At 40.7% G+C, this 26081-nt stretch overlaps 1 protein-coding gene across 1 annotated transcript in view; it reads right to left on the bottom strand.

The window, feature by feature from the left end:
• Positions 1-1061: 1061 nt before the first annotated feature.
• SPTLC2 (serine palmitoyltransferase long chain base subunit 2) overlaps positions 1062-26081 on the bottom strand; it is an 86337-nt gene continuing 61317 nt past the window's right edge. Inside the window, exons 10-12 of the mRNA XM_054198857.1 lie at positions 13575-13710; positions 11357-11486; positions 1062-7328 (exon numbers count right to left, since the gene is read on the bottom strand). Of these exons, the coding sequence (XP_054054832.1) occupies positions 7209-7328; positions 11357-11486; positions 13575-13710 (386 nt within the window). The 3' untranslated portion in view covers positions 1062-7208. The remainder of the gene's footprint in view (positions 7329-11356; positions 11487-13574; positions 13711-26081) is intronic.

Below are 26081 nucleotides of genomic sequence, written 5' to 3'. Positions count from 1 at the left end.
CAGTGAACGCTCCGGCTGTTCCCGAGCTGCCGGAGGAAGTTTCCATCACTCAAAATTAAGTCTTTATTCTTTGATCTGTTCCCTCCTGCGCCGGCAGCATCTTTTCTAGCCCCCAAAGCCGCGGTGTGGCTGTCCACTGGGGGGCTAGAGAGCACCTTTTATGGCTCTCCACAGGCATTCATCAGCCCGTGAAGGAAATTATTAGGGAAATGATTATGAAGGAATTATTAGGGAAATGATTATGAAGGAATTATTAGGGAAAGACACTGAAAGGAGGTTTTGCAGCCCAGTGAGGAAAAGCACCGGTGCTGGCACAGACCCCAGAAAGGGACACCTAGCAGGGAAAAAAACCCAAGTCCAGCATTTCTACAGCTGCCTTAGCACAACCCCACAGATCACCTGGGCCCATTGGTACACCCACAGCTGAAAACGGGACCTGTACCTCCTTTTCAAATACCGACAACTGGTTTACACAACATTAAGAAGGAAATGTTTAAAACAAGGCACAGACCGCAAGACAGATGCAGTCAAGAAGCCCATGCGAGAGGGACCAAGAAGCCCTTTCAAACGTCTCATTAGCAGCCTGACACTCTAACAGCAGCCAAGGGTAGCAGCCCAGCTCCCAAGCTGAGCCAGCTTTACAGAGCTAGCACAGAGCTACATCGGGCACTAGCAGATGTGCTGCACGTCAGGGACGCTAGCAGCTTCTGCAGACCTGTCTCTCCACAACAGAAGAATCTTCTCTAGACTGTGCATCAGGGCTGTTGCCATACAACGGACCTGAGGACTGGTAAGAAACAGCTAAGCATCCATCTGACCTGCAAGGTTTCCTGGCTCTGGAGTCCAAGGCTAGAGGGGAACACTGGTCCCTCTCAAAGAGGCTATGGTTTTACCCAGCCATTCCAGTATGAAACTTATGTGGTGGTTTTTGGTTTGGTTTTTTTTGGGGAGTGAGGGAGGTGAGAGGTGGGGGGTGTAGAGTGATTGTGAAGGAAGGGGGTTTGGTCTCCCAAAGAGCAGAAAAGCCTCATTAGCATTAAGAAAAAAATCACAATATAGCATTTTTTTAAAGTCTTTATTATGCAGAACATAGAATATATTTTAATGGATTTTTTTTCCCCAAGCAGTTTTTTCTCCAGTGTTTTTTTTTTTAAACATGCATTGTTACCTTTTTAAAGCCAATGTACCATCCAATTATCTTTTCCCTGCCCACAGAGCATCCAACTTCATGTTAGTCCTGAGTGTAAAAAAAATTAGACATCTGGCATAAAATATTTTTGGAGGAGCTCCTTTAAAAATTTTATCTAAAATGTCTTATCTACAAAAAAATCCAATATATATGTACATTATAGCAACACAGAGGCATAAGAATACAGTGCAATTTAGGACAAAGTGCTGCGACTTGGTATTTCTGCCCAGGGCTTGTGGAAATGTGGGCCACCATTGGCTTTGGGGCTGCTAGCCTAAAGCCTCAGGCTCCAATGTTCCTCTGATCTCTCTCAAACTGGTCTGAAGTTAATAATATTGGAAGGCCGGAGATGCATTTAGCTTAATATACCATTAGGGGGTAGCAGAAATATTGTCTGAACGGGATTGAGATTTGGCAAAAAAAAAAAAAAAAAAAAAAGGAATGCTTTACAGCGGCTAGATGGTTTGGTGCGTGGTTGCGTGGTTCACTTTGCCATGGGTATGTCTGGAACAGCACCAACCCTTGGCATGTTCAAGTGAGACCTGTTTGCCTACTGCTGATGAAATTAATTTGCTAGCTGCCACTGCTTCTGGAGTCCCTGGCCCTCCCAATAATTCCCCCTCTTTCAGCAGCCCAGGAAGAAGTTAGCGATGCTTACTACATAGGAACATCGCTGTGGAGAACTGCACTTTTTTTGGCCTTCACATAGACACCTCTTCTGCTCCTTAAACAGCTCCTAGCCGGGGTCAAACACAAACCGAGTTGAACCTCTCCCTTCCTCCCAAGAAAACAGCAGTACATAATGCTTAACTAAGAGCACAGAGCATTCTCCCATGGGTTAAAATCCACTGCATTCTTCAAGGTCAGCTTTAATTTCAATTCTTCATACCAAGAGTCACAGTTTAAGGCCTCCAACACACACCACAGTCACCACCTCCTTCACCCAGCCCCTTTTGGGGATGTAAACACAACAGCTCCAATGTCTGCACCAAACGCTTCTCTTTTTCATGAAAGATAAAGCACAATACTGCACACAAACACTTCATGGTTGTGCTCTAGCTTCACATCCAAATTGTTGAACAGGTGAACAACTGCAAGGCTGGGGATGTTTACAGGGACACAAGCCACCACAATGGCATCCAACTTGCTTTTATGTTTTGTTGTTTTTCATTTTTATTTTTTTCTTTTTCTTTCTTTTAAAACCATGTTCAAGTTACACTGGTCGAATGACTGGTGCTTTTCCCAAGAAGTGGTCCAATGCCACTTGGGTGCCAGGTCCAGCGCCGAAGCCAGCGATGCACACGCTGAGAGGTGGCACCAGGTGTTCCCAGACAGCCCAGTGCTTCATTAGTGTTAAAACAGAAGAGACCGCAGGTCTCTGCGCAGAAGGTGCCACCCACACAGATCCCAGCATGCTTGACACTTTCACAGGCTGAGTATAAACTGTAAAAATAATATATCTAAACTGTATGTATAAAACTCTAAATTTTGACTGAGCATTGCACATGGGGATAAATCTCCACAAGTTTCCTTCTCTGTGATGCAGCAAGGGAGCCCATGCATAGCGCTCCACATCCAATGCTGCAAGGTGTTCTCTCAGATGAAATGGAGAGCTCACGCTCATGGCTTTCCTCCAACCTTTGCTATGATCTGCCTGAATGGATAACATGGCTTCTGGATGAGCAAACAGCTGTAAGCCAAACACTTTTCAGAGGTTAAGAAATTAAAATTTGCACAGAAGGAGAAGAAATACTTACTTGATGTAGAAAAGTTTTAGAGGAGTGTCTCTTTGGGCACTGAAAGTTGCATCCCCGTCTTAGGGATGCTTGTTCAAGTACACATGAAAGATCCCCGTAGAGCTGAGAATAAGCGATGGTTGACTGCCCCTTCTCCACCTCTGCTGTATCGGTCCTTCAGCCACACAGCACGGGGCTGGGTCACTGATTTCACAGGCACATTTCCCTTTCCTGCTCTGTGCAAAGGGGCAGCTCTGCACTCTTAGAGGAAACAGCAAGAGGAGGATGGATGATGCAATTCCTTCACTGAACGACTTCATCACAGTAAGATGTTCGGTCAATTCACTCCCGAGTCTTTGCCTGAAGCAGAAGCGTGCTACACCAGTAACCCAAGAACCAGAAGAGCTCTTTCAGAATGCCACTTAGAAACAAAAAAATATAGAAACTAAACAAAGTGTTAAATATACCATATACACAGATACTATACAAAAGTTTGTGTCTTGTGTTAAAAAAAAAAAAAAGAACACACAACAAAGAAAGCCCTGAATATTTTGACACAAAAAACCTTGGTTTCTTCTTTGCCAAAGAACTAAAAAAAACCTTATGAATCAGGCTTCTTAAGACAAAGGTCTACTTGGGAAGGCCAGTTTCTAACAAGAAGCAGATCTCTCACTCTTCACTGATGCTCGGTAATAGGAGCTTCTCAATTTTCTCAAGAGTAAAAAAATAAATATGGCCATCAGCCTTGAAAACTGTAATGGTTCTAAACTCTTCACTCCGCTCAGCAGAGGCAAGACCTTGCTCGCTAAGTTCTTCAGAGAGGTACTGGGAAGGTAACTATCGTATATTTCTGAGTAAGTTTAGCCAATGTACAGTACATGGCAAACCCCTTTTTGTTCAAAAGCAGCCTTCATTTTCTTTTGAATTTTGCATCTCTTAAGAAACACCAGGAGTCATTTTCAATTAGAATGTCTCAGAAAAGTTGGCAGGGACTGAAGTCTATTTCTTAAGCAGCTTTTCTTCCTTTGTGATCTCTCAGGATCGGTTCTTTCATTCACTTCTACTGCCAGGACAAGACGGAGGCAGATTTCTGATCAGCACATAAATATCAAAGCAGCAATCCATCCTAAACATACTGTAACAGCCTACATGCTGTAGGTTGGCCTAGCACAAACCAGTAATGGTCTGCTCCTTTGCTTGCGTGAGCAGAGTTTTTTAGTAGATGTGAAAAGATTTTCCTGGCTTTCATGCTCCATGAATTACTGATTTAAAAGTGTGAAATCTTGGACTTGTAACTTCTTACTTTTTCAGAAGGGGTTTCAACACGTACCAGACTTTGGCAAAACAGGTTCCCTTGAATGAAAGACACTCCTGAGGGGTGTAGGGGAGAAAGTTGTTTCCCAAAAAGGATACGGCAGGGATGAAATGTAACCAAGCAGTTTGCAAGTGCTACTAACTGTCCAAACAATTTCTGAAATGTCTTTGAAACCCAGAATTCAAAGTCATATGCAGACAGCACGACATGGCAGAAAGATACAAAATGGCAGAAGTTTAGCATGAACACAATTTCCTCAACAAGTACAACTGGAATCCCAATGGGGACCAGGAGTTTTAAAACACTGGCAATTTCAGAAGTGTTATACAGGAGTTGCCTGAATTACTGAGATTTATACAGATGTTTTTCTCCCTTCTAAAGACAAGCTGCCCTAAAACTAAATCCCAGAGACAAGATTAAGACTTGAGACTTGTGGAATCTATGATAACCCACTTCTAACTTAATATATCACAGTTTTCAAACTGACTTAACTACATGGCAGACACAAGCACGCTGTACATCTGGGAATGCTCCAAACAGCTCCCTACTGACCTGTGCTTTCAAGTTGGTCAGTTTTGTCCAATCTTAACCTGTTCCGTGATGAAGGGAACAGGACCAGGATCAGTCAGGGCTTCCTTCCTGCACTAACCTCCTCTTGTTCCCTACTACAATCCAGAAAGAAAAAAAAAAAAAAGCAGCAATAATTCTTCGAGGTAAAGCTTCTTGAAGTCAGAAAGTAAGTCATCCAATGGAATGATAGAGCTAATCCTGGGCAGAACGCTGGAGAGAAAGTAAGCTCACATAATTGCAAGTTTACTCACTCTGTGTCTGAACAAACGAGACTATATTCCATAGCTATCAAAGTTGCACACACGGGTTACAGACCTCTTGGACTGTGCACACACATTGCTCCAGAAGGCGAGCAAATTGACATAAGAGAACTAAGACAGAAACAGTTATCTGGACCTATTTTGAAACAGTCAATTTTAGTTCTTCTCATCTAATCACGTTTCTGAAATGCAATGGTAAAAAACTGAATCGATGTTGTGAAGTTCCTTTACATTAAAATGGAACAAGATCTATAAAAGCATAAAGATAGATATTCTATAAGATAGAAGCCAAGTCTGCTTTAAATCACCAGATGTATTTGCAGAACTGCTTGGTTCTAATGACCAAAGCACTCCTTCCCTGTTAGTTGCAGAATGAACACAGAAGAACCTAAAAAAAGTAATTTTTTCGCAGCACCAGCTGAAGAGCTTTGAGCTGCACTCTGCTTTAGCATTACAACGAAGAATCTGTTTAAAAAACTCCAGTTACCTGCAAAAAGCATCGTCCTAACCCAAACTGAAGAGCTGGCCCAACCCAACTGACATGTTAAAGCTTTACTATCTTGATAGAAACGCTACATGTCCAAGGTATAAAATACAGAAACAAACTATTCTGCAACTGACTCCTGTTACAAAATTTTTTGGTACCTCTTCAACCATCCATTTTGTTCACTGAAGGAATTCAGGATGCAATGACTAAGTAACAGGCCATCTCTAAGTGTGCTAGAGCAAAGGTGTCCATTTTAAACTTTGATCAGAGTAAGACAGTGTGGAACTTGCAAATAAAGATTCCAAACAGCAACTGGCTCAGTGAACCTTAATTTGATCTCACAGTAACAGAAATGCAAAAGAATAAAGATCTCAAACTAAATGCAATTGTGAGGACATTCTCTCTTCAGGGAAAGCCTACACAGACATGCAGCCACCAACTGAGACTTTGTTGGCTAGCTGAAATGTAATGTACGATACAAGATCCAAGCTGTCTAAACTCTTTGCATAAAAGTCTTGTACAACAATGCCTCATATACGACAAGAAACAGTGAATTAGGCAAACAGTAGCAATCAGTCTTTCACAGATCTGCACAAAATAAGTGGTTCTCCTAACAGTCAGCCACTGTACAGGCCTGCTTGTTGAGGGGTTCTGATCTTAACGAGAAGCACAAGGCTTGCCATGGTTTACTTAATCCCAAGAGCACCCTTCTAGAACTTAGCCGTGACTTGTGCATGGTTTTATGAGCATTCTAAAGCAAGATAAATTAACCTGAAGATGAGTAAGCAACACACACTAAACTCACCTTTTTCTTTTCTTTTTTTTTTTAAAAACAGAAGTATGTCAGAAGGAAGATGCACCCAATTAAAAAAAATAACAAAAACTTTCCCTCTCCATCACTTACCCTATATCAAGGAGACAACTAGTATCAAAACCAGGAGACAATCTGGTATCTATACTGGGAAGGAGAAGAGGCTAGAGTCCCAGAAGTCCTTCTGCCTGTGGCTTACAGAACTAAATAATGTTTGGGAACAATGGTCCTGTCAGTGACATGTCAACAACACATTTATTTTAAAAAGGCTAAATTCAAGTTTTAAACACAAGTAACTGTAAAAGAAAAAAAAAAACTTTGGTTGATTATCCATCTTGTTAAGTATGTCAGAGTTAGCAATCAACAGTTTCTCTAGGAAGTCTCCAAGAACAGACAGGTCAGCTCACTCCTTACTGGGAAGGTCAGACACCTAGCAGTGACACTGGAAATGCTGCCATGCCAGCGTCACACATGCTCACAACATCTCAGCCAGCATTTGGGAAGCCAATGGTGCATACAAAGTCTGAGCTGATCAGCCACAGCCAACTTGGGTTGCTGTGAACTCATTGAGACAAATAAATAAAAAAAGCAACAAGAAAAAAACAAAGCCAAGCACCTTCAGGGCCGGACCCCAAAGACACGGGAATCAAAGCTTTTTTTTTTTTTCTCCTCTCCCTATTTACAAAATGCCATTTAGAGCTGATGTGGCCACTTCAGTATTGTGAGGAAATGTCTTTTATTCTAAGCAGTCATAAGTGTGTTGTTCATGGACGTTGTGGCCTGCGTGCCACAGAGTGTCCCACGGGGTGTGTCCCTCCCATCAAGGCACATGGAGGGAGTTCAGTCTTCAGTTTCTTCATATGTTGTCTCGTCAAACGGACGGTCCAAGAGAGGTACCAAACGGTGACGGGAATATTTCAGTTGCAAAAGGTCCCCAACTTCATTGATTTCTTTTAAAGCCTGAGAAAGAGACCACAGTAGATCAGCAGAGGAGACAGATGCAAGGAACTTATCAGCACATCTTCCTTTTTGCATGCCTGCAGACTACTCCGACAGACACTTTACTTCAGTGAGATTTTCCTGTGCTAGAAGTCTGTAGTTTCAGAGGTGTGTAGGATTTGGTTTTGATTTTAGCATTCAAAAATCTCAAGACCAAGTGAGAAGCACTGGTCGCTTAACCAAGAGTGACTCTGCACCCACCTGACTACCCCACTTTCAAGGCAGGATCAAAATATCCAGCAATACTAACTCAAATTTCACAGTCATCTCCAAAAAATCCATGACTATTCATAGACAGAAAAACTGAGAACAACATTCCTGCCTTCCTGGAGGTAACAAAACTGAAGCAAAAAAAATAATAAATGTATGCGGAGTTTTGACTCCTCTTTATCTATCATTCAGTATGAAAACAACATGTGTGTTAGTATACCAGCTCTGATCTACTGTATTTTCTAAATTGTAAGATCGCAAAAGGCAAACGGCAATATTGTGCTAACAAGTTCTATTGATGCATTTGTTGTATCTACATTTGATTAATTTGCATGGTCCACATGCAACTAGAGATGCAAGCTCCGTATTGTAACCAACATTGTCTGGGAGGTTTTTGCCAGCCAATCCAAGGAATGAAGAAAAAAGTTATTCTGGTTAGGATCCCAAGCATTTTCTCCCTAGAAAGCAAGTCCCACCAACTGAGGTTGCCACAAAGGCAACATTCAGGCAACTGATGTCCCAGAACACTGCTAGTGAGCTAACAAAACCTTTCACCGTTTTGACCTGAATGCAAATGTTATGAAGTTTAACAGAGATCAAACATCTGCTAGCGTTAGATATGAGGAAAGTCCCAGCTCAGTTTATCATACTTTCTTTATGTTGCAATCTCTTTGATAAGACACTGGTTCACAATAGGGTTTGTTAAAAGCCAAACCCTAAACTTCATTTCCCTACAGAACAGGAGCAAGGTACAAAATAAAACAGTTGCTGCAGACAAATCTGCAAGAGTACGTGATGTTAATTATCTTATATAGGTAAGTGACAAAGAAATGAGTTCAGAAGATGAATTCCAAGTCCAATGTGAGTTTTGAACTCAGAGGCTGACATTCTACACTCCCTTGAACTGTAAATTTATCCAGATACATACATTCAGCAATCCTTCAGAATGCCACTAATTCAATATTAATGCTCCAATTTTAACATGTTCTGGGTCAAATGCCTGTCTCTTGAGAATAATTGGCAGACAGGGGTTAATATCCCTACATGCTTTTCCTTCCTGGATGGATAGCTCAAGTTTTTGTTTCTTTAAACAATGGCCCCTCATGCTTGTTATATCTGGCAACAAGAACCTCTCCACTCTAAAATCTGGGGGAATGACAAACCCAGAAGTTGGACCTCAGTAAAAACAAAACAAAACAAAAGCATGGGCACCTTTTGCCAGAGCTTTAAGTAAAGATCTCATATGGAAGCAATTTAAGGTTGAATTTCTGTTGAAAGAGTCTGTTAACTGTTATTCTTGAATGCAGATTTAGGATTTTATTAATTTAAAACAAGAGGGACCACGTGACCAGCAAAGACTACAAAGGAAATGGCATTGGTGAACTCTGACTTCAGGAGAGTGTAATATATTTTTCATCACTGAAAAGAAAGCACCAGCCCACAGGGATGCAGGTTATGAGGGACTTCACTCTGATCCTGAGCCAAATATTTTCAGGCAAGGAAGTTTTATTTACATAAAACGGTTAAAATTGTAACTGAGAACTGTTCCCCATCATGTGGGTTTATTTAATAAGAACAAGGAAGCATTACAAATATCAGCATTTACAAGACAAGCTTCTCTCCCCTGTGCTCCAAACCTGGATAAATTTTGTTTAAAAAAAAAAAAAGCCATATCAGCCCTAGTTAGCATCCATGTACACACAGATGGGCTACCAAGTTCTCCTCTCTGTCACTGACCAGAAGCAGCTCTCTGCCAGCTCTCTCCAAGTCTATTCATTTCAGTTATTATTCCTCCTGGACGTTGTTGCCACAGTTCAGCAGAGGGATCAGATCTGAAGGCTGCCTTAATGATTAGCTGCCTGAAATCAATCCCCTTTCACTGCATCACAAGAAAACACAACACAAAGTCACTGACACAAAGACTTGCTCCTTATTAACTCCTCTTGCCAATGTTCCAGATTCAGAGCATTCAGCTGTTTTGAACCTTAAAGTGGATTACACTAACTTGGAACAAAGCCTCCACATACTGAGCTAAATCAGGATTTCTTCATTCACTTCAAAATTCACACCTCGTTTTGCCTTGGATTAATTTTCTTAGGCAGACAAGCCCAAATATATTAAACAAGCATTTTCTCCACTTACAGCATTTAGCACCCATAGAGGTACTCTAGAAATGAGTATTCAGAGTTAAACGCACAAAACTTGAAACATTTTTTGGAAAGCAGAAAGACTTGTAAGTGAATTGACAGGAAAAGAGCTTTTTTTAACCAGAGTAATAAGTTACAGATTGGTTTTGGAAGATAGTAAGTACAGTATTTATATATACCCTGCAAAAGCAGCTTGTTATGGTAAAGACTCCAGCTAATTACTAAGAGAGAAGACCAAGGATCTAACCAACAGCAAGACTGCACAATTGCTCAGGTAGTGCCAGCACATCAAGTTTGCCTGGTTTCAGCTGTAGCTCAGTTTGCAGCAATATGATTTCAGAGACTTCTGTTTTCTTTCTTTTCCTTCCTCCCACCTCCTTCCCATTCATCCCCCCCTCACATCCACCTGGCCAGAAGTTATGCTCCCTCATCTGTGTCAATGCACTCGGTTCTATCACCACGCTCTGAGCCAAGACCGTGATGTTATTCACTTTATACAGGGGGAAAGGAAGGGGAGGGCTTTCTCCAAATATACTGTTTCAGAATTTTTATTTGGAACAGAAACAACTGAATTGGGATAATTACGGGAAGAGTAGTAGGACAAGTAGCTGGGAAGGAACTTCTTAAGCAGGAAATCAAAAATCAACCAGCTGCCCCAGACACCTCCTGTCTCTGGGACTGTATCCTATGGGATTCTTTCAAGCAGGTCTCTGAACAGGACAAAGTCTATTCTCCTGAAGCCCAAGGTCGTGACTCAACCTAGCTTAGGTTCTGAGTCACAGAATAGCAAAGGGGTTAAAAAAAAAAATATACAATGCAAGACTTTGACAGAGCCGAAGACAGCTCATGTACATGTTCATCAAAGAGGATTATTCAGACAACTCAAAAATGAATGTAGTTACCAATCCAGCACATAATAAGGATTGTCAGTCTTATTCCTATAATCCCCTTTCAATGATATGAGTCAGAGAGTAACTTCCATCCTTAATTTTGAAGGCAGCATCTCCTGACTAGGATGCAGGCCTCCTTAGAGAAGACCTCCACCACCACCCACCCTGCAAAACAGTGCGGGCAGGAGTCATTAGGGCATTGTACATGGCACAGACTCACTTAGGACAGGATCATTTAAGACACAGTGCTGTGAAGCTGTAAACAGGAAGTAGAATAGTAATCTTTGCAAGAAAAATTTTCACTGGTAATCACGTGCTGAGGTTTGCACTTGCTTTTGAGAAGAATATAGATGTTTTGGAGGTTCTCAGGCTTTTTTTTTTTTTTCTCCTTACCTTCTTGCATCTAGGGTCAGAAGAAGCAGAATTTTTTCCTACGAAAAGATTCAGTGGAAGGTAGAGCCTCTTAAGAGGGGAATAAGCATTGTCTCAAAGGAACAAGACTCTCTCTCTCACGTCATTTAAAATAGGAAAAGAAAGTCCCTGAGATTTACTGTAGGGAGCCATTCTGCATTGTCGAAGCAAGGAAAGAGAGATGGAGTCACTGCCAATTGTACTACACAAGGCTTTGAACATTAGGTTCAACTAGTTTGCGTACCAAACGTTGAACCAGTCTACAAAAAAAATAGACAACTGTTGTATATGTTTATAGAAGGCATGAGCAAAAGGAAGACGAGACACTTACCGTATCAAGCATCTCTTTGGTATGAGCTGCAGATAAACAGAATCTGGCTCTGGATTCGATGATGGGGGTGGCAGGGAACCCCACAACCACAACACCGATGTTCCGCTTCAGCATCTCACGCCCAAATGCACTGCCAGAGACAACAAGAAAGATCGTCAGCATGACACCAGTGGAGGCAAAGCAACAGCAGCATGAAGGTCTCAGTACGTTAACCCATACAGGCCTTTGTTGAAGCAAGCCTGTAAGACCACAATTTGGAGCTACCAGTGCTTTCTTTTAGAGGCAAAACACCTGTTCACAAAAGCCTTTTTTAATTCAATCCCAAGGTGGTCCTCCTCAAAAGGTTTCACTGTATTAAGTTCTAACAAAGCTGAAAGATTATATGTGGCAGAGGCTGGTCTTTAGCAGGCTGTTTCTAAAGGGATTTGTAACTTAAGCTTGGAAATCTTTCCAATAGGAAACAGGTATTTTGGCTCAGAAGTTTGATTGTACAAGGAATCCCCCAGACTGCAATCCTCCAAAGCAGACGCTTCTGCACTTTCAAGATGGTTTGTTTTCATCAGTTTAATTCAATTAAAGCACATTATGGTGTCACAATATGTACCACTTTCTGCATACCTATCATGGGAACCATTGAATTGCCACAGTAAATTGAGATAATGTAATCTGGTACCAAACATTTTTAAGGAAGGTGCAAAAACCTCATATAACTGTCACACAGCATCTTCAACAAAATTAATTCTTATATGGACTAAAAAAATTAGAGGCTGTGACTTACGTGAGATGAGAGGCACAAAGATCTAGATCCTTTCCAGTGCAATTGTGGGTGCTTCCACAGGCCACAGAAAATGGTTAATCCTTTTTGAACTTTGTCTTAAGAAGTAGCAATGAATTCAAGGATGTATAAAGGTTGTATGATTATAAGGATGTATAAAAATGACATCCTTTTACTAGGTTTTTAGATTTTCTGCCTTTTACTTCTGCTACAACTATGGAGGTGCATCCTGATACACTTCATTTTTATCCATTTATTATTCTCAAACTATTTTAAGAACAGACTACAAGAGACAAAGAAAGGATGAACTAGACCCAATGTAGATCCTGAGGGCCAAGTCTTATCAGAGCTCTGTGTTCTTGCTCGTTTTTAAGTAAGTTACTGGCCCAGCTGCTCAGCTAATAAATACTTCCATGAACATTTCCAGGGAAAAGATTGTACTGACTGGTAGGGCAGCTGGGTGGCAGAAACAGTATGCCCCTGTGTGCTGGGTGGTGCACACTGCAGACTCTACAGCACCCATAAAGGTTACAGGCCTTTTAAATCGGGTTATTCTGAGAAGGGTGCAGGAAGACTGTATCTAGCTTCATAGAGAGTGCTAGATGATGTTTGTTCCCTCACAGAGCCACAGTGCTTAGCCGGACTGAAGTCTAACTGAGCTAGAAGAGCACTAGAGATGTTCAGTACGGCTTAAAATGAAGCTATGCTTTCCAAATTTGAAAGCGTTGGTTGAACGCACCATCATACGCAGACACTGAAGAGCAGCTATCAAAGCCAAGTTGTCCTTGAAATCAGGCTTTTGTTCATGTTGCAAAAAATTTTAATGTATACTTTATATCCTGCTTGCAGAAGTTTAGCCTTAATTATCCACACAACAGCCCACAATTCCATAAGCATTTTATAAAGCTATGTGTTACAGTTCTATTAGTATTTACAGTAACAATACCTGACCTATTAAATCCAGGCCTCAAACTTGGGATTCATCAAATACAGGTTGTTGTGTCCCATCATGTCCCACCCCCCTGCTTTTTCTTTTTCTAGTTTTCAGAGTTCATCTGTGGAAATGCTGTCTGCTCCTGATCCAGGAGCTGGTTGAAAGATTCCTCTGGTGATTTTTAATGTTAATTTCCATTCAATTTCAGCCTCTCTTTAGCACTTATATACACTTTACACATAAGTAAAATGAAAAAAAAACGCCCAAATTTTAATACATGGCATGTAGCAGTAAAATTGCTTCCCTGAAGTGTTTTCTTGCTGCCCCAAGCTACAAGCCTCGATTTTCTCAGGGTCACTTACAGGAAGTTTCCATGTTTTATAAGACTCAGCAATGATCATAAAAGCAAAAATCAAGTTAGCGTTTTCTTATATTTGGAAAAGTCTTAATATTCTTGTACCACTCTAGCTTTAAAGAGGATGGATGAGAAGTTACCCAGTTAAACCTACCCAATTTTTGCTGGCATGTACAGCATCAGAGGCACAACAGGGGAATCTTCATTTCCGTAGATGATAAAGCCCATCTCTTTCAGTCGTCTCCTGAAGTATCTCGTGTTCTCTGCTAGCTGCTGCACACGCGCTTTCCCTAGAAAAGAAATTAAGATAAGACCGTGAACACCATTGTCATAAGTCACACGCGTAACTGCAACACAAGACCTCTAGCTAATGTACAAACTATGAATGCACCACTTGTGCTTACAGAAGTGTTAAAATTAAATGCAGACTAGAATTTGCATCACTTATTTTCTGACAAGGCTGTAGCTGAATGGACTAAGACAGGCACAACCATCAAGTCCAAGCACTCCCTAGTTTTTCCATATCAGGTTTTTCGTCAACAGGTACCTGGCAAAACAAGGCAGTTACCCACTTTTAAACAAGATTCAAAATTTGCTCAGAATTCACCGGTAACTGCATCTTGAAGAAGAGTTTGCTTACACTTCGAATAATTCATGGAAACCTATTGAATCAGCTGGGGCTGTTCACCGCGTTTTATCCTGCTTGTCTGTATTAATGGAAGTTACTATTTTCCTCCTTAGATCTACTTGCTGAACTGTTCACGTGGCTGCTCCCTAACCTTTTTTTCAGTTAAAATGAGCTGGGTTTAAATTAAACCGATTACTTCTGATAATCCAGCTCACTTTGCATAAGCAGCAGCAGCCAATTTATCATGTATTCAGCCAATTCTGTATGGATTTTTTTTGACATTTGTCAAAAGTAGTACACAGGACATCAGGCACCTAGTATAATTTAAATATTCCAGCTATTCAGATATGCATAGGACAACCTATTTATCAGTTAATTAAATTCTAGCCTAGCACAGTGTACTATGTTTCTGTATTGCACAGAAAAAGATCCACATCATCTCACGTAAGCAGATGATAATGCATTTCTGATCAACTAATACTCTATGCTTAAGAGATTAAGCATTATGCCATTGATGAGAATATAATAAGTAACATTCGTAATTACTTGTCTCTGGTCCACAGAGTATATTTCTGGATAATTGATTATCCAAACACTGCCTTCACCAGATGGGTGACTCATACTGAAGCATTAAATCTACAGCAGCACGGATCCATGCCACATAGCGAAGTCGGCTGCTAGATATTAATCGTCTTCCTTTAAAGTTGTAGATAACACAAGGTGATTAACCAAAAGGAACATCCAACACCCACGTAGCTCTGCTCCAGGCCAAACCAAATGTAATTTTAAGAATCTATATAGTTTTCGTAGCCAAGAGTATCAGACATTCCACCCACAACCAAGCAATCAAAGGCAAAATCCCATCAAAGGCAAAACATGAGAAAAAAAAGGATGAAACCTGTTAAGTTTGCAAAACCTGGCCTATCATTAGTGGTAGGAGCTGGTATTTTTAACAGCATTCACTGCCACTTAAGACATCTCTTCTCCTCCATTAACAGCATTATTTCTTAATCTTTTCTCCCCCAGAGTTTCTGCCGATGCTTAATTCCTCTTCCTCAAAAAACAGCAAGATTTCAGTAAAACACAAAGGCATCTTGTGCTTATGAAACTTATTTTTTTTATTGGCTCTCATCAGATCAGATCCTCTGGTGGAGATCCAGATTTCTCTTATATTTTCAGACCAATTATTTGTTTATTTTAAATACCCCACAAAGTGAAGCTGAAAAAAAAAACAAACAAACAAAACAACAAAATAAAAAGAAACAGGCCTACTGCAAGATACTACAGATAGTAGGCCAAAAGTCCACTTGCATTTCTAACATTGAGACAATCAATAAAAACAAAAGGGTCCAGAGCAATCTACGTGGATAAAAAAGCTACTATGGTACCTTCTGAGAAAGCTGCATCCGCATGTCTCATATACAAAAATGCGCAGCTTCTGACAACATTTAAAGTCAGTGACATACAATCCCACAAAAATACACATGAGATTTCACCACTATGAGAATACTAAGGCAACGTACACAGCTGGATACAACTGCTGTAGATCAGCCCTTCTCCCACGACCAGGAATGCACCTTCTCCCATACATACATTTGCTCTGTGTTCCCATAAAGCATGGAGTTTACAGTGCTTCAAGCAGAAGGAACTTCAGCATCTTTATAGTTTTCCCCTCTACACTTCACACCCTTTTCCAAGTTGCTGTGAGCCTTCCAGGCTAAAGATTAAAGAGCAGCCTTAATTTGTAGTTGGCAGCCGCTTCACAGTCTTCCTTAAACTCTTTCCCATAAAAAGCGTTTATGATTCTAGATTTGTCCTTATAGATTGACGAGTGCTTTGAGATTGTAAACAAGTTTCATGCGCAAGTCTTTCAGTTCTCTTCAGAGATGTAATCACCTACAACAGCAACTGGCAGATTTGAAAGACACTTGCCTTCTTCAGGTTTGTGTGTCTCGAAAGCCTATCAAGCTTTTACTTCGCTCCAGAACCATCAGTTAATTTAATGAAATTATTACCTCTCTAAAAACTTGTCACCAAGCCTACAACAATATTACCAAGAACATGAAAACATATTATTCAGTGGTGTCTTCTCACTACCCACCACGTGTCATTACCATCTTCTGAGGAGGACTGTAGTCATGGTGAAGCAAAGCACCAGGAATCGAACAAGAACTGGGTGCAGGTTCCTTGTCCTCCACTTTTCCTTTCTGCCTGCATCCCACACAACTACTCTCCTCTGCACTTCCAACATCTTTAGACTCCTATTCACTTGGAAGTGGGATGCCATGTGCTAATTGAATAGGGTTGGCAGCATTATGCAGCAAGCAGACACCCAGTGTTCAGCCCTGGTAACATTTTCTGGTTCAGCCCCACTGGTACGCACTAGCGTAGCAGGCTGTTAACCGCTACTACAGTTTTTACCATGTTTTCTAGGACCACAAAGACAAACCAAGCAGTGCCTGAAGAGAGCAGTGCCTAGGTACCACTGCTAATCCCACCTGGACCCAAACAGTGCTTGAGCATTCAGACAGGACCTCAAATTCCCTTCTTGGCCCAAACATCTTCTGAAGTTCGGGCCCTGTCCCTATCTGCTCAACTGTAGGCCTAGAAAGACTGCCAGGACTGCAGCAATCCTCTGGCAGCTGGCTTTCTTGGCAGTATGCAGCTTCATTTTTAAGACCATGCAAAAAAGGCCGGCCCAGACAGCACCCTGCCAATTGTTCTCGCATAGGAGTTGTGCAACGATTCTGGTAACATCCTTTCATCTAGGAAACTGGAATGTGATGACCTTCAGGGAGGGAAGGAAAGGGGGAAGAAAGGGAGGATTACTGGAACCGAGTTCTTCAAAAGGCAAGGAAACTAGAACCCCTTATCGGAGCAACTGATCTGGAGTCCCTTATGGGTCCTGTAAATGGCTTAAACTAGCTACTGACAGACCTACCCTGGAATTAGAGGATTAACTAATAACTTCTCCTTTGCTTTTTATACCCTTTTACAAGTTTACTGCAGTCATAACAAGATTGCTCTTGCAATTTAGTAAAACACTTCCTCGCTTGCAGCAGCCTGGGCATCATTTAGTCTAAAGCCCACGCGTGTCCCCTGAAGAACATGCTGCCATTGTGTCAGAAGTAAAGGTCACATGCCACCTAAAGGGGAGAAACACTCTCAACTCATTGCTGCAGCCGTGTGGGCTCTGCAGAGAAGGAAAAAAACAGAGAAAAGAAATGCAACAATTGCCTCTGCTTGGATAGCTAAGATGGGCTGAATATTTAATAGCTGAGAGTTTGTGAAGGGGAACGTGCTTTTACTTGACATAACCTAATACCAGCCCAAGATAACAGGCAGTCACTTTAAATTGGCATTGCTCATTTTCATACCGACATTTGCTTTACTGTACACCTTAAATGCAGAATAGGTGGGACAGAGTTGCAGCTCTCCTGCCCCAGGTGCTAATAACCAAGTGTGAACTCCCAGATCAGCAGGAGCTTTGCTGGCTAAGTCACTCAGAGCTCCTCTCAAACCTTTGCTCTAAGGCATTGCCTGTAACATCGGAATTGTTTATTTACTCTACATGACCAAGAATGCTAGATCTATGCCTTTGCGTTCATAAACCCTAAGCAACTTAACTCTAGACTTAACAGAACACACAAGTCAGGCTTTAGAGCTTCTGCAGCAGAAGGGTTCAGTACCACCAGCTGAGCCAATACAGTAAGTAATGGCTGATCGACTGGAGTACTTTTACCATTCCTCCAATACTTAGCACATACTTTCCAAAATGAACAGCAAACTTTTGCCCACTTCTAAACAAGCTTCAAAAGATGGCGTTTCTAGATTTGTCCTGAGTAAGAGTACTTTTCTTTTCTGACATTTTACCATATGGCATATCAAATCTTAGAAAGGCACATATATAAGGCAAGCAATATTCTTTAAAAAAAAAATGCAGTTAGCATCTCCCTGAAAAAAAAAATATATATATTCCAACACCCTAAAGAAAGCACTCCATTATGAATCTAAAGATACAGGAGATGCAAATTTCCCACAACCCTAGTGGAAAGTAATTAGTATCTCTGCCAGGACAAATTCCCACAGACTAGAAGAACAATACTTCATCACTTGTGAAGGCCTCTACTTCAGAGGTCACATTGCTCAGAAAGACAGAAGTTATAGCAAAAACAACACCTAGGAGATATTTAAGCAAATTTCTTCTTGAAGCAGAAATTAAGGTGATACTTACTATAGTTATCTGCGGGTTAAAAAGGGGGTTGCACATTCCACCACACCTAATCTGAACTCCTCTTGCAATGGGTTTATTAGCGAGGCACATAAACAGAGAAACTCACCTGTATTTAGCCTCGCTGCTCTTTACATCATAGAAATTCATGCTTAAACTAACAGTCCAAATACTGCAAGGATTCTCAGACAACCCTCATTTGCAAAAGGCAGTTTAATAAACACACAACAATTGTTCAGGAATTAAAAATTTTTGCAAGGCCAGGATGAACTTAATCTTTGAAAAAATAAAATAGAAAGTCAGACGCTTCTTAGAGCTGAGGTCTGTGTAACTTCTCTATTCCATGTTAAAAAAAAAAAAATCTCTACAAAGAACAAAGCATTTCCGGCAGTTACAAATATTAGATCTTTGTGGCAGAGTAACATTCCTGTCATCTATTAAGACTGATGAATAAACTATCATAGATGGTATTGGACTCAAAAGAAAGTTTAGTTCAACCAGGATGTATTTGTTTTTCGCCCCCTCTTGTGATCTCTAGGCAGTAATTGGAGAGCAATCACAAATCTGTCTTTCTAAACAATGCAACACTTCATCAGCAAGGCTTCTTGAGAAATAAAAGGCATGTTGCATTGTACACAAACAGACTACTGACTGACACTGAACTCAAGGGGCAAACCAACTTCAGATGGGCAAAAAAATACAAGCAGGATTTTATCTGCTTGTCACACTAGGGATCTAAACCAAAGATACTTGATGCAATACAAAGGAAGCTATATGTTTATATTTTTAATTAGTTCTTATAAAGACTTCAAAGCAATGTAAGACACATCTTTAAAAATCGTTCCTCAGCAGTGAAGCTGTAAACTGCACACACAAGTTGCAATACAGCTCTTCTTGGTCAACAAATACCAGTTCACGCTAGATGGCTACGATGAAGTTACTATATATTCTTTCATTAACTAATCTTGTAGCTGTTCAACACATCAGTTTTAATCTAGCAGTCTTAGTTTAACTTATTTTTTTATTGTTGCCAACATGTACAACTAGGCTAAACTGAGAAATTTCATGCCTTTATACTGCACACCCGTTGAAGGCTAACATCTTTGCTTTTAATGATTAAATGAAAAATTTAGAATAACAGAAAACTCTTGATAAGAATAGCTTGCTATTCAGCACATGCAGAATCATTCCACTTGTGATACATATTTATTGCCCCAATTACTCAGTCTCTCAATAACAGTTCATGCTGTAACATATCTACATGCAAGCCTATGCGTGAAAGGACATCAAAGCAGCAGATCTCAAACTACTTTTTCAGGAACCAATGTTCAAAGGCATTTTATGACGTAAGCAGTAATGTTTACTGACAGTTGCTAGTCACTTAATTAATAACTGAACCTCCATATTCTTGCATGGAATAAAAAGAGCTTATGGAAAGGGTGTGCTCTGTAGCACCCACCATCATTCCCAAGTGACACCACCAACCTACAACCCAATTTTATGGAATACCTTGACCACGCAAGCTTACTAACATTTTTACCAGACATGTAAGCAATTAAAAGCCAACCATCACTGAAAACAAGAAAAAACGCTCAGCAAGAAAGAAATCACAACCTATTATGAAGGCACAGAGAACAAAGTAATGCCATCATGTCCTGCTCCCCAAACAGATGATAAGGTGTCTAAATTCACCCTACACGGAAAGGATATGGACCACGCTGCAACATTTCATGGTTGCTTTTCTGAGAGCACCAGCATCAATGACAGTGAAAGATAAAGCGCTATTTCACTAGCACGAATAGAGCTCTTTCTCCATATACCTTGTTATCATGAATAGAGCTCCTTCTCCATATACCTTGTTATCAATGGGCCAAACAGAAGCAAATAAGTGATAATTTCTACTGCAAAGCACCCATATTTTTGGACAGTTGGAAGTGTTTAAATCAAAGTAAACTGGTGATGAAAACTTGGTTACATATATCATTCTCTAGAAGTTTGTTTCTTCAAGTCAGAACGATGCTATAATACATTCAAGCTTGTAAATTTTTCCACATTAAAACCCCCTTGTTTTTGCAAAGGCTTATACTTCCATTCTGTTTATTATTCCTACATTTCTGTCTTTTGGTTGGCTGTTTCAGTGGAAGACATAATTCAGCATACTCTGTTTTGGAAACAAGGATTTTTCAAATCTCAACCAGGAACTCAATATTCTTCTGCTGATTTAACAGATTCTCCACTAAGCTTTCAGAAGCTAAGTTGCCTCCTGAGGGCTTATGAAGATCTTTTGCAATGCTAACATAAGTCATTTTCTGGACACTATACTTGTAAATACCTCATTATTAAGAAAATGCACACCAGCCAATTGCTTTTTTGAGAAGGCATAAAAGCACTACTACTCTTTGACTGCCATGAACGTGTTTTTCATATAAGATACAGAAAATTCCCTCTTTAAGGCTTCTCCTGAAAAGCACAAGTTACGCATGACTTCTAACAGTATTTGCACAACGAAAAAAGAAAAAAAATTTTGGATTTGCCAAGTAGCAGAAAGGACAACCATGCTTAAAAATATCTCACTGGAAGCAAGAGTCAGATTCGAAACAAAGTGGTACCTACTTAAGGGCTACAGTAAGTAAACTGAAAACTAGGGAAAGTAGAGTGAGGTTTTAAACTAAAAGAACACCAGAACACTGCACAAAATTCCAATTCAACATTGATTGAATGTCAACACTTTTACCTTTTAAGGAAAAGTTGCACTGAGAGAGACAGGGAGAGCACGATGTTGTTAAAAATCCTGTAATAGTTGTTTAAGGACATGGGATGGTAATATCTGCCAGAGCTGATTTTAAGAGGCTTGTAACATCATCTGTCAGAAAGACGACTCATAACAGGGCAGAAAGGGGGATCAAGACTGATTCATATGCACAACCTCGCCAAAAGCAGCACTCACCTATGCAATAAGGCAAAGGTCACCTTCTATAGCAACCTATTCTTTCAGCCTCAAAGAAAAAAAAAAAGATTACAACAGCTCAAAACCAAGAAGGAGCTTGAAAGCAAAGTTTTCACTGGTTTCTTCTGAGAGATCATACTCTAAAAGCTAATAGAGAAAATTTTACTGTACATCATGTACATAGAGATTACTTATCTTTCAGAACACTTTTCCTATCTCAATTGTTTAAGTTCCAGGGACAAGGTGGCTCCACATGTACCAATCTGCTTCCTCTGAGTTTGCAGGTGTGAGCACTGCACTGCTGCCAATATTTGCAGAAAGAATTTTACATCCTTCCCTTCAGATGCCGCCTGCAGATTTTCATTACTGGTCTTCAGAAAAGTATTATATACAATTATACAACGTAACCCGAGATTGCACAGAGACACATTAAAATGTATGGGTCAGAATACTATATTCCCCAGTTTTACATCATAAAGCACCAGCTCATACAGGCAAATGCCAACAGAACCTGCCAAAACAACGAGAAAGTTAAAAAAGTAATTAGAATAATTCCTTAACTCAGTGCTATTGTATTACTGTTTGATAGCTCAAACTCTAGTATTTGGCAAACCAGTCAGAAGAGAGGCGCGACTCACTGGGGTTTCCCACAGCACTGCTGGGGGGGATCCAGGTTTAAAACAAGCTTGGAAACAGGAAGAGTCATTACGGGATGAGTCTTTAGGTCTAGAGTCTGGGGTCACCAGAAGGACGGAGCATCTTCCACTAGGGGCCACTGCTGCACAGAGGGAGACCGCAGCCGCCTTCGGGTACCGCAGAGGGTGGCTGTGGTCTCCCTCTGTGCAGCAGCGACCTGCTGTCAGGATGCACTCCCCCAAAAAAATGCCTGTACCTCACCACGGAAGAGCCATGCTCAATTCATCCAGGAGACGCTAAGGAAGCGCTAACTGGACAGCTGAGTCAAGTTATTTATTCTTCTGACACACTCGCGTGCTTCCCAAGTTCACCGCTCGGGAGATAAACTACAAATAACGTGGGAGAAGCCCAGTGTAAGAGCCAGCACACTTGAAAGCATGAACAAGGAAATCAAAAGACCGCTGAGAGCTCATGTTCGTCGGCCATATGGCAGCAGCATTAGCAACGATTTATTTTAGGAGAAGTGGTGAAGGGCTTGGCTCATGACCATTCTGAGTTAACCCCGTGCCTATGGTTTTTTAACAAGACTGCATGCAGGGGATTTGCCTGGATTACAAGGGTACCGCGTATGAGCCACTGCAGAGGTGACAGTAAAAATGCTCAGTGCTTTAAAAGAGAGGGGAAAACAGTTAAATTTTATTTTAAAAATTGGCAATGCTAAAGGCAAGGAGATTCAAAAACGGAAAAAGGAGAAAAGAAAAATTATGGCTGATGTTTTTGGCACTGAAAGGTCTCTGAGAAATAAAATTTATGCTAATACTAAGTATCTGTCATTGCATTTGCTATCAAGCTAAACAGTTCCAGTGGAGTCTAAAGGCATGCCAAAAAACAGCTGGGTGCATGTATTGTGTACTCATTGAGTTTATATATACTGGTGAGATTGAAGCCTTTGGCATATTCCAAAGCCCGGAGAAGTATTTTTATATTTGCACTTTCTGATTTTGTTTGCAACTACCAGCTGCAGTCGAAGAACTCCAAGGCAGCCTGCTCGCACCATGAACTTCATCATAAAGAGACGCCACTCTCACCATGAAGAGATCATGTCTCTTGATGTGACTGGAAAGATACGATCTGTTAAAGAACTACCATTTAAAGTACACTGACTTAAAGAGGTTTTAAAAGAACTTTGGTCAAGGGTGTAATCATAGAATAGTTTGGGTTGGAAGGGACCTTTAAAGGTCACCTAGTCCAACCTCCCCTGCAACAAGCACGGACATCTTCAACTAGATCAGGTTGCTCAGAGCCCCACCCAACCTGATCTTGAATGATTCCAAGGATGGGGCATCTACCACCTCCCCGGGCAACCGATTCAAGTGTTTTACCACCCTCATCGTAAAAAATTTGTTCCTTATATCTAGTCTGAATCCACCCTCTTTTAGTTTAAAACCATTACCCCTTGTCCTATTGTAACAGGCCTTGCTAAAAGGTTTGTCCCCATCTTTCTTATAGCCCCCTTTAAGTATGCACCCTTTCAGCGCAATGGAGGCACTTTCCCAGATCTTATTGTTGAAAATAACACACAGCCCACAGTTTATTATTCTATCAATAGAAACTCTACGTTGGTAACCACAAAAAAACCTTGACGGATCAGACTGCACATGAACTCCAAACATCAGTGGTAGTATTGCCCAACCTTGTTGTAGCCAATAAAATAGTATTTGTATTAATACAAGTCTGATTTTTTATACTGCCCTGATCTGTGTATCATTTAAATTCTCTATAACTGACACAATCTCTGCGCAGCAGTGCACACAACAGTCTTAGATCATGTCAACAGTTTTCTGCAATACGATGACACAGAGATGTCACAAAATGACAAGGTAATAAAATCAGCTAAAATGGCTGCTCACCCGTGCACAGCCATGACAGTATTATAATTATTTGATTAGTCATCTCTTGTCTCAAACAGCAGGCTTCATCATGTTAGCAGAGAGACTTTGAAATAAGATACATGTGTAAAGGAGACCAGCATGAATAAACATTTTAAGGAGTTAGTAAAAGCAGTATTAAAACCAATTGATTTAAATTGAGCCAATGTTTATCAAACTACAGGAAACAGCAAAATCCCTTTTACAAGATCCTGAAAACTCAAGCTTTAAAGAGATATAGACTAAACTAGTACAAATGCTGCTGATGCCACAGAAAAAAAAAAAGGTGGGTTAACGGACCATCCTGCCTCAAATCTGGCCAATGTTGGCTCCTAAAACCAGCGTAAACCAACCATTTAGTAATAGTTACAAATACATAAAATAAGTAAATTCCATTAGAGATGTTTATAAATGCTGAAAATTAGAAGTTATTAATCCTTGGTCATTAAAGCGAGATTACAAATGTTACCATTTTGCCTAGACTCAGTGCCATTTTTATGCAAACAAACAGTGAACACAAAGCAGCAATGGTTAACAGCAGAGCTCTGGGAGTAGAAAGGTGACGCACTGGCGTACACCTCCAGCCAAAAATCTCTACTGAGCGACCACAGGATTCACATACATACCAGCCAGGCAATTCAGAACTTAAGGGCTATCTACCACTCCCACTTAATCAATTTCTGCATATAGTTGAACATGGTATCTCCGTGGTTTAAAGCATATCCAAACTACCCTACAGCTCCCACCCATGGAGGCGGCAGTGGGAAGTATCTAATATGTCAGAGTTCCGCCCAGAGCAAGAGTGGCTGAAAAGGTTTTGCATGCTGAAACGTATTAAGGTTACAAGAAGGAAAATGTCTTCTTAATAACTCAATTCTTTAATTATTTTGTCCGCATGTACATTTAATCTTCTGGGTGCACATACATCATCAGTAATCAACTTTCTGCCTATGTAGTTAGCACAATTGTGTAGCAATTTGCATCTTCCCCAAGGTGACTGGAACAGGGCTAACATTCAGCCTTACGCATGTCCTTTACAGTTGCTCAACCACAGAATTCAGTAACCTACTAAGGACTGAGAGGGAGGTTACTACGCATGAGAATAACACATCAAGTATTTACATTCCTTAAGAAGGGTACATCTACAAATCCACAGGATAGAAGATTTCAAGCATTCTCTGTCATTACAATTAGCCAACAGTGTGTTGAAATTTTTAAAAATAACATGAATAAAGGGCCACTTTATCAAATGCAGCATCACTACCAGATACCGTACCAGTGGCAGAATTTTTGATGAATCTTTGACCAAAACATGAGATGACTGACCTGCAGATGCCTGAAAGACATTTTTAAAGTTAGCTCAGGCTATGTTAGAATATTTTAACAGAATATGCTTCCACTACTAGAGAAGAATCTTCTGTAACTAATCCCAATAGTCCATGAGGGACTGCAGCCACTGACAAACTGAAGTCTTGGACAAGACTTGATTTCTCTCCATAACCGGAAGTAAAGTTTCAGCTCTGAAGTACAAAGCTTAAATCAAAAATGCAAGAAGATAATACCATGACCTGGGTGAAAGTCAAACATCACCAAGAAGAAAGAAACTACTACTAAAAGCTGTCAGTCATTCTTCTGTAGGAAGATCACCAGAAAAGTAATCCTCATAGAAGGGAGGAGAAACTAACTGTAAGTACAGTAGGAGTGAAAACTGGAACTTGCCTTAGAGAAGCAGCTTTTTTTACTGGGGGAGAGACCTTTGTTGGACTGCTTTGGTACTTCAGGGCTACAGGGTGACTGAATGTAGAGAATGGCATCTTGAAGACATAAGTGGCCAAGGCAGATGAAGCCTCTATCCAATGGATAGATTTGAAAGACAGTTACCAAACAGCTACTCCAGAACTGCTGAGCTAGGGACATGTAACAGCTTGTACATGGCACAAAACAGCCTACTTGGCAAGGTAAGAAAGTCCCCTTGAATCTTGCCTGCTTACCAATTAGCACATCCTTTATAAGTGTAACAGAGATGTTCCAGACATTCAACTCCAGACAGAGGTTCCCAATGCTTTGATGAACAGTTCCTGAGTTCTGCACAACCAGATCTGGGAGTACCTAATATATCTATGGTCTGTTCAAGAAATGAGGCACTAGAATTACCCTTCGCAGGCCAGGTCTAGTAGGATGGCTACTGCCATGTTGTATTGGCTTGTCAAAAACCATCAGAAAGAATGTCGTCAGAGGACAAGTCAGCTTCCCTGACCACAGGCTGGAAATGTGCACAAGCAAACAGACAT

The sequence above is a fragment of the Rissa tridactyla genome, chromosome 4, assembly GCF_028500815.1.
Source record: "Rissa tridactyla isolate bRisTri1 chromosome 4, bRisTri1.patW.cur.20221130, whole genome shotgun sequence".
NCBI lineage: Eukaryota > Metazoa > Chordata > Aves > Charadriiformes > Laridae > Rissa > Rissa tridactyla.
The sequence above is the reverse complement of the archived record's forward strand: the minus strand, read 5'-3'. Positions and strand labels throughout refer to the sequence as shown.